General features: G+C 39.9%; 1 protein-coding gene across 4 annotated transcripts; it reads left to right on the top strand.

Moving 5' to 3' along the window:
• Positions 1–241: 241 nt before the first annotated feature.
• LOC113587480 (tripartite motif-containing protein 16-like) lies at positions 242–8,651 on the top strand. Of its 4 annotated transcripts, XM_035525270.1 has the most exons (7): positions 242–859; positions 1,732–1,827; positions 2,039–2,272; positions 5,050–5,209; positions 6,417–6,473; positions 6,679–6,732; positions 6,899–8,651. In XM_035525270.1, the coding sequence occupies exons 1-7, from the start codon at positions 272–274 to the stop codon at positions 7,420–7,422; spliced, it is 1,713 nt and encodes a 570-aa protein (XP_035381163.1). In that variant the 5' UTR covers positions 242–271; the 3' UTR covers positions 7,423–8,651. The 4 variants fall into 4 exon arrangements, with proteins under 4 accessions (XP_035381163.1, XP_035381165.1, XP_035381164.1 ...); XM_035525272.1 differs by lacking the exon at positions 6,417–6,473; XM_035525271.1 differs by lacking the exon at positions 6,679–6,732.
• Positions 8,652–10,055: the final 1,404 nt, after the last annotated feature.

Raw genomic sequence — 10,055 nt, 5'->3', positions numbered from 1 at the left:
AACTGACATATAACCGTCATAAAGTACAGAGTTTTTGATGGTTTTGTGGCATATTTTACAACATATTGAAAAATAACACCATATTTTGCAGTGTAAAAACATCCAAAACGCCACTTTTTTCAACATTAATCAATGGCGAATTTTGACCACTCTGGCTTTCCATAGCTATGCCCCTCTGCCAAATACAGAACCAGGAAGCCCCTCCTTCTCAGTTTAGAGTAATCGAAACTTATCTCAGAGTTCTGCTCTCTCAGTGTAGTTAGGCAGGAAAATGGCAGAAACCAGTATTTCAGTATTTCATCAAGATCAGTTCCTCTGTCCAGTCTGTCTGGATCTACTGAAGGATCCAGTGACTATTCCCTGTGGACACAGTTTCTGTATGGTGTGTATTAATGTCTTCTGGGATCAGAATTATCAGAGGAGAAACTACAGCTGCCCGCAGTGCAGAAAGACTTTCACTCGAAGGCCTGTTCTATGCAGAAACTACATGCTGGCTGAAATGGTGGAGAAACTGAAGAAAATGCAAGCTGCTTCTCCTGCTCACTGTTACATTGGACCTGGAGATGTGGGGTGTGATTTCTGCAGTGGAAGAAAACTCAAAGCCATCAAATCCTGTCTGATGTGTCAGGCCTCCTTCTGTGAAACTCATCTCAAACCTCACTATGAAGTTCATGGTTTGAAGAAGCACAAGTTAGTCAAAGCCTCCTCACACCTACAAGAGAAGATCTGCCCTCAGCATGGCAAAGTGATCGAGATCTACTGTCGTACTGATCAAACCTGCATCTGTTATATGTGTTTGATGCATGAACACAGAGGACATGATACAGTTGCTGCTGTAGCAGAAAGAAGTAAGAAACAGGTGAGAATGAGAAATATTTTACATTCAGTTCATATTAACTGTATGTCTGATCTGTAAACCTCTATATTTATTAGTTATTATAATAAATAATTAGAATGGTGGTTTTACATTGGCACTTCAGTTGTTGAATTTATGGGGACTTATGTTGGTTTGTTAAAAATGAAAGTGAATTCTAAAGTGTTTTAAGAAGTGCTTAATATGTCTGTTCTCAGTCAAAGCTCAGGAGTGAATTTACAAGAGTGAATATACATCCTATAAAATCTGTTACAGCAATATATGTCAGCAAGAATGTGTTGCTGTACATACTGTAGACTATAGTACATATCAGTGTGAATGTGTTACTGTAGGCTGTAGTACTACATATCAGTGTGAATGTGTTACAGTATTTACTGTTGACTGTAGTACTACATAGCAGTAGGAATATTACTTTACTTCATGTAGACTGTAGTACTACATATCAATATGAAAATGTTACAGTACTTACTGTAGACTGTAGTACTACACATCAGTAGGAATGTGGTACTGTACGTCATGTAAACTGTAGTACTACATATCAGTAGGAATGTTACTGTATTTACTGTAGACTGTAGTACTACATATCAATAGGAATGTGTTACTGTACTTACTGTACAGTATAAGTTATACATTCCAGATTTCTATGCCATCAAAATTAACAGTAGTTTGGTTCTTGAGATCATATAATGAATGTTTTTACAAAGTTTTATGACTGTAACTTAAGCATTTGTACAGTGCTGTAGGCCTCAGTCTTCTGAATGTTGAACTTGCATCAAATCTGAATGCTGAACTTGTATCAAATGTCAGTTGATGTCACATATCACATAAACAGATAAATGTAATGTATTCATCCACAGAGTGGTCTAAAGAAGGAGCAGAGGAAATTCCAGCAGAGAATCCTGGAGAAAGAGAAGGTGGTCCAGGAGCTGAAGCAGGCTGTGGACTCTCTTAAGGTGAGTACTGAGTAGAGAGCTGCTGGAGCATCTATTTCAGAGCTCAGTCAGGCCTCTCCTCCAGTCAGCCAGTGAGGAGACCGGTGTTGATGCACTTTGGGATCCTACACAACCACAATGTGCACTATAAGTCATCCAGGGTCACAGTGAGAGAGTGAAGGATAGTTCAGCTTTAAATGGACCTCCATCTTGTCTGTGTGTCTCCTAACAGCGTTCTGCACAGACAGCAGTGAAGGACAGTGAGAGAATCTTTACTGAGCTAATCCGCTCCATTGAGAAAAAGCGCTGTGACGTGAGAGAGCTGATCAAAGCTCAGGAAAAGGCTGAACTGAGACCAGCTGAACAAGTCCTGGAGCAACTGGAGAAGGAGATTGCTGATCTTAAGAGGAGAGACACTGAGCTGGAGAAGCTCTCCCACACAGAGGATCACATCCATTTCCTCCAGGTATTTCTTCCATTTCCTCCTCTGTTGCAGCTATAGAGGAACAATCAAGTTTCTGTAATGACTCTTCACAAATGCTCATTAAAGCAAATATATATATAACTGTCTAATAAAAAAAATCCAAATCAAAATGTATTTATATAGCGCTTTTTACAAAAGGTGTTGTAACAAAGCAGCTTTACAAATGTCCAAGTCCAAGCCCCCAGTGAGCAAGCCATGGGTGACAATGGCAAGGAAAAACTCCCTAGTGTAACGTGTGTGGCCCGAATGCCAAAAGGTGAAGGGCAGGATACACAGACTCCAGTGACGTGGATGAACATTTATTGTTACATAAAGACAGTGGCACTCACATATGACACAAGAAATAAACATAAACACAAAACCTTTAACATTAAACAACAACGACGATAAACACGAATACATGTAACAACAACAAGGGGAACAAGCATACAACGACACTGCTAACATTTAACATCAACATGCTACATCAACAATGACCAGCGATACTGCACACACTGACACGAGGACAAGACGAGGTACAGGTCTGTGCAGGCATGGCCACAGACGAGGTTCCCCCCACTGAATGTGGCGGGCCAAACCACGTGACTCGTGGGAGGCGAGCGCTCCGTGACAGTACTCCCTCCCAAGGAACACAGCTCCCGACGCGTCTGTCCAAATAATGCGAACATCTGGGCGTCATGTACACGTAAACACATAACACAGCATGGCAATGCCCAGTGCCCACCCAGTACCAGGCAGGTCAGGTGCTGCCAGCAAGGGAGACCTTGCAGCTTCCCTGCCTCTCTCAGAGCAGTCCGGTACGCTACCAATGACGTTGCGCCTGTAAAGACAAAAGGCGCAAACACAAAACACACAATAGCACCCACACACAAACATACAAGGCGCTGTCATGTGGCGCCCACCATCCGCGCAGGTCGCCTCAAACGTGTCCGTGGCGTCAACAGACACGCGGGGGTGCACATCCGTCCTGGTTCCATATGTGCTATTTCCCCAATGGTCCTCCTCTCTCCTGCCACTCTAGGAGTGTCCTAGAGGCAGTTTGCCTCCGGGGCTTTGGGCAGACCCCTTCAGTCTCCTTGGTGAGTCTGCTGAAGGGAAGGGACTCGAGCTTCAACTCTGTCCTCCAGAGATCCTGATGGCTCCATCCAACCGCCCTCATTCTGGTCATTGTGGCGCCCCTCGGTCCTCCTTGGCCCAGGCTCAATAGCCCCAGCCCCCCCCATGAAATTCCTGGGGGTGTTCCCCTCCACTTCCGGAGTGGACTTGGATGGCAGTCGTGGTCCTCTCCCCAATCACCTGGGATCCTTGCAGCAGTGTGGGGGATGCCTACGCACCTCCCGCTAGGAAGTCTGTTTTTAGGGGAGCTGGCGTCCTGTGGTGGTTTGTCATTCTGTAACACGTGTGGCCTGAATGCCGAAGGGTGAGGGGCAGGATGGACAGACTCCAGCGATGTGGATGAACATTTATTGATGTAGAACATAATGGCACTCACATAAAACATGAACGATGAACACTAATACATTAAACAGTAACTAGAAGAACATGTACAATGACTATGCTAACATTTAACGAAACATGCTATAATAACAATGACCAACACACTGCACACTTTGACAAGAGTTTAAATACATATAGACAAGACGAGGTGCAGGTGTGTGCAGGTGTGGCCACAAACAGATCCACCCACTACACGTGGCAGGCCAAACCACATGACTCATAGGAGGCGAGTGTTCCGTGACACTCTGGCTGCTGCATTTTGAACTATCTGGAGCTTGTTTAGGCACTTAGTAGTACAGACTGATAGTAGATCATTACAATAGTCCAATCTTGAAGTAATAAATGCATGGACTAGCTTTTCTGCATCATGTGAAGAGAGCATGTTCCTAATCTTTGAAATGTTCCTAAGCTGGAGAAAGGCAGTTCTAGAATTATTATTTACATGAGCTTTGAATGAGAGACTGGGATCCCTAATAGCTCCCAAGATCTTTAACTATTAGGGAAGATGTGATTGGGAGACCATTGAGGTTCATCGAGTAATTAGAGAGTGAGGACATAGCTATATTTAGGTCTAATAGAAGCACCTCTGTTTTGTCAGGATTAAGTGAGAGAAAGTTCCTCGACGTACAGTGTCTGACGTCCCTTATGCATTCGTCAATAATACTAAGATGATATATGTCTTCTGGTTTCTCTGAGTATCATCAGCATAGCAGTGGAAACCAGCACAGTGTTTACATATAATGTCACCTAGAGGTAGCATATATAAAGAAAAAAATCAAAGGCCCTGGAACAGATCCTTGTGGGACACCATAGCTAACCTTGTAGTATGCTGAGAAGTCTCCATTTACGATAAACTGGTAGTGACCAGCTAGATAAGATTTAAACCAGGAAAGGGCTGTTCACCTAATCTCAACAACATTTTCGAGTCTATCCAGTAAAATGTTGTGATCTATAGTGTTAAATGCTGCAGTCAGATCTAGCAATATAAGCAAACAGACATAACCCTGGTCAGAAGCCAACAACGGGTCATTAACTACTTTAATTAGTGCTGTTTCCATACTATGATTAGGCAAAAACCCTGACCAAAAATTTATTGTATCTGGTTCCAATTCGGATATGAGCTGAGCTACAGCTATTTCAAAGATCTTGAAAATAAATGGAAGGTTTGTTAACAAATGTGTATTTGGTCTAATTTGGCATGAGATCTTTTATTACTCATGTACACCTTTATCCTTCTCCATTATGTTTTCTTCTCTTTGCAGAGATTCCAGTCTGTCTGTGTCTCTTCTGGATCTGAGGACTCTCCCAGCATCCCTGTCCATCAACATCTCTCATTTGATGGAGTTAAGAAATTTCTTTCTGATTTGAAAGAGCGACTAGAGGAATTCTGCAAGAAGGAATTCAACAAAATCCCTCCACATTGTAAGAGGAGCCATCCTGCTGTGAAACATAATGATGGAAATCTCTATTTACTTAGTGACAGGATAAAGAAAGCTATAAGATTTCCTAAACTACATAGAACAGATTTAATCTTTTTTGAAATTGGACAATTACTGCTGCCCTCTAATGGTAAATATCATTCAGGCAGATTGTGCTTTGACTCTCGTGTGCTGATGGTTTGAAATCTTCAAATATCTTTAAATATGTCTTGTTTTCAATGTTTGTACTATTAAAAAAATAGTCTCACACATTCAGAGAGTGACAGAGAGAGACAGAGAGAATGTCAGAGATACACATAAAGAGATGAAAAGGTTATAGAGAGATGACATAGATGAGGACAAGAGAAAGGTAAAGAAGGTAAATGAGAAGGTAAATGATCTGTATAATTTATAGAAATTAAACATTTCATGATTGATTATACTGATAAATGATTATTTTAAATTATTGTTTAAATTTTCAGTCACTAGTGAAGCATATCAGAATCCAGCAGTTATATTTGTCCATGATGATGTCAGGAACAACAAGCATTAAGAGTCAAATATATTAGACAGTGAAAACATGCTGCATCAGTTACCAAACAGTAGACAGTAAATAGTAAACAAAATAGTAAATAGTAAACAGTAAACAGTAAATAGTAAACTGAAATACCAGGTGAGAATCATAAACAGAAATCCAAAACAAACGTTCAAAACTGGGAGAGCCAAACACAAATAAAGACTCTTAGAATTGCTGGACATGATCAAACTTCACAAACAAACAAAACTTAAATAACTAACCAAAGCAAATAATGTATGAACACATCAATATTTTATTTATTGTATCATAACACAGATAACACACATTTAGTTTACAAACACACACAGTGTATGTGTGTGTGTGTGTGTGTGTGTGTGTGTGCGTGCGTGTGTGTGTGTGTGTGTGTGTGTGTGTGAGAGAGAGAGAGTGAGCAAGAGAGAGAGAAAGAAAAGACAAGAGAAAGAAGTAGAGAAACAGAAAATCTTCCTGATGATATTTACTGATCTTCCCCAAAATCCATAATTAACAGAAAGATTAGAGAATGTTTTCTTCATAAACACATAATCCACATATAATCCCACATTTATTCTGATCACATTCTGTATTTCTGGATGGATCATTTGGGTCTCATTCATTCATTCTGTTGGATCATTTTGATTCTGTTTCTCTACAGCTACAGCAGTTCAGATTTTATTCTCAGTGCCAAAGACCAGAGAAGATTTCCTGAAATGTAACATACACACATCCATACACATCCACACACGCACAATCACACTTACACATTCAAATATAACTTGTACTCATGGTTTTAATATGAAGATGTCACTGTTACCATGGTGACCACCACTAAATGTTCCTTAATGAAATGTATGAGACACAAATGAGTTTATTTTAATCGACATTAATAGAACCATTTTGATTCTGTTTCTCCACAGCTGCAGCAGTTCAGAGTTTACCCTCAGTGCCAAAGACCAGAGATTTCCTGAAATGTAACACACACACACACACACACACAGACAAAAGCACACTTGCACATTCAAATATTACTTGCACTGGTTTTAATATGAACATGTCATTGTTACCATGGTAATCACCATATTTTAATTGACATTAGTAAAACTTGTAAATAAAAACTTCAAATGTTCTTTGTTTCAGATTTCTGTCAGCTGACTCTGGATCCAAACACAGCACATCGTCGCCTCCGTCTGTCTGAGAGGAACAGAGTGGTGACAGGGAGTGGAGAAGTCCAGCGATACTCTGATCATCCAGAGAGATTTGACCGCTGGGCTCAGGTGTTGAGTAAGGAGAGTGTGTGTGGACGCTGTTACTGGGAGGTTGAGTGGAACGGTGTGGGATGGGTGTTCGTATCAGTCTCCTATAAAGGGATCAGCAGGAAAGGACGGGGTAAGGAGTGTGTGTTTGGATTCAACTCTCAGTCCTGGAGTCTGCGTTCTCCCACTCTCTCTTTCTGCCACAACAACATTGAGACTGAGATCCCAGGACCACCGTCCTCCAGAATAGGAGTGTATGTGGATCACAGTGCAGGAACTCTGTCCTTCTACAGAGTCTCTGACACAATGTCCCTCCTACACACAGTCCACACCACATTCACTCAGCCCCTCTATGCTGGGTTTGGGGTTTGGAGAAATTCAACAATGAGGTTGTGTGATCCCAGCTAATGTATTTGTGGTATAGTTTTTGTTGTGTTTTGGTAAATACTAGAGAGATGACAAATTAACATGAGCTTTATCTTTTGTTTTACTGGTTTTAAGGTAGAATAGCTGATTGCTGCAAAATGTCAATACATGTTAAATTTTTATTATGTGTATAAAGATGTCTTGTGGCCGCAGACATGTCTTGAATTTTCCATTGTAGATTTCTTTTTCTCACAGTATCACATGTAGGAGGAGAACAGTATGTTTGTATTTTCCTGAAATAAACTCCATCTGATACTGCTTCACCTACACATCACCTCTCCAAAGACTCTTTACCCCCTACAACCTAGAAACCAGACACAGACCCTGTAGTTTCTCATCTACTGTATCTGGGATTAACTGTATTTGGCTACTCAAACTCAGTTTTGATTTTATCCTGAAGAATTCAGTTTTCATTGACAGTGTTGTGCTGCTTCCCTCTTGTGGTGATGTACAGTAATGCGTTATTACTGTGCTCTAAAATCTCTGGGACTGCAGTATATGGAGTTTCTCTCTCTCTCTCTCTCTCTCTCTCTCTCTCTCTCTCTCTCTCTCTCTCTCTTTGTTATCATCTATTGCAGTGTCACATGACCACACACCCTAAGGAAGTGATCTATTTGTCTGTTATAGATTATGTGATTATTCAAATCATGATAAATGTGTCTTATGTACGTATGTGTGATGGGGTTAATTGTCATGGAATGCTCGCCTCCTGTGAGTTACGTGGTTTGGCCTGCCACATGCAGTGGGAGGATCTGTTTGTGGCCACGTCTGCACACACCTGCACCTCGTCTTGTCTATGTATTTAAACCCTAGTCTTGTGTGCAGTGTGTTGTTTTAACTATATGTATCAGTTGTGTCTATGTTTGCTTAATATCATGTTAAATGTTAGAAGTTGTTAGTGTGTAGTGTGCTTATGTTAATTGTTTGTGCTTACACATGAGTGCCAGTTTTGTCCTTTGTGTTTTATGTAAATAAATGTTAGCCTATGTCCAGAGATTCTGTGCATTCCGCTCCATGCCCTTTGGCACTCAGGCCACTGCGCGTTACATTAATTATGGGGTTGACTAGGTTTTAATAAAATACTGAATATGTATTGTGTTAATGATGCTGATTAACCTTGAGTTAATGACCACCGTATTTAATCAGTGTTTTCTGTTTTTAGTTCTTATGGTGTTTATGTGCAGTTAGTAAATAAAGGAAACATGAATATGTTGGAGAATTGATCCATAATTCAGTGGTGATGCTAAATGACAGCATTTATGTTAGAGTGAACACCCTCACACCTCCAGGGTGATTTAGGCTACTGGAGTCTCACATCTTCAGGGTTCTTTATACGGCAGCAGTGCCTCCACTTTACTGTGATGCTCCATCACATATGTATATAGCTTTGATACATTTATAGATGTGTTCATGTGTTCATACACTGAGCAAGAACGTTTACCTCGTTTTCAACAAAACACAAATTTCTCCCACAGGTACGTTAACAAGCAAATAAGACACAGTGCAGCAAACACTTTATCTGAGGATTCTTACACATGAATCTCAAACATCTCTAAACAAAACACAATCAACTACACAACGTAATGCTTCAACAATACAAATTTAAAAGGTACAAGCAGTAATTTTCCAAGGTAGGAACTGACATGGAAAAATAAAGGTAGCTAGCTAAGGCTGAGGGCAGACGTCATGGAAACAAATCTGATGACCTCACAGCATTACCTGACTAAATCAGCGAATATCATCAAAGATGGAAAAATGAGTGCAATACTTATAATCGCCACAAGAGGGACATCATGACTAAACCATGATAGTTTAATCTGAAGCTGCTGTTCATTATGTAGTATGGAGACTTTCCCTGTGCAGAATAACCTCCCTCACAATCATTTCCCTCGCAGCACTTGGTAGTTATTGTGGATTCCTCATCTCATCCTACAGGTGTTCATATATTGATATTAAAGTCCTGGTTTTATGCACATTATTTATTTAATAGCTACTTTCACTGGAAGCTGTAAAGAGTGGTTAAATGCAATGTTTCATTCACAAGAATTCCTTAGTAGTTCAGGACCTTCTGGTAGACTGTGAAATAAAACTACTAGTTGGTAAGCTGTAGAAATATCTAACTGCAACCACTGACATACCTTCTCCATTGAAATACCTGTGAAAGTTAATGTTAAATAAAAAGGAAATGTGTTGATATTATTTACAGTTATGTAGATAAAGCTAATTAAAGATAAAGCTTGCATGTATCAAAATCCAGGAACTCACTGAAGATCAGTTTGGCTAGCAACTATCTATGCAGCTTTTAATGGAAATTGGTGTAAATGATGAGTGAGTTAAAGATAAACACCCATGTTCTGCCATATTTTCCTAATTATCTAAACCTATTAAATGATCCTCCCAATCAGCAGTTTTGTGTTAAATTTCCAACTACACAAAAAGTAGAGATATCAGGAATATTATACGGAGTGTTTGGAGTAGCTGAACAGACAAATGCACAGAAAACAATTATAGAAATAATAAAAATTAAAAAGTTGAGATCTGACATATCGTGTAATGTATTAATTATTATTATTATTATTATTATTATTATTATTATTACAAATGAAATACAGACA

This window comes from Electrophorus electricus, chromosome 4, assembly GCF_013358815.1.
Source record: "Electrophorus electricus isolate fEleEle1 chromosome 4, fEleEle1.pri, whole genome shotgun sequence".
Lineage (NCBI taxonomy): Eukaryota > Metazoa > Chordata > Actinopteri > Gymnotiformes > Gymnotidae > Electrophorus > Electrophorus electricus.
This window is presented reverse-complemented; position numbering and strand designations above follow the sequence as displayed.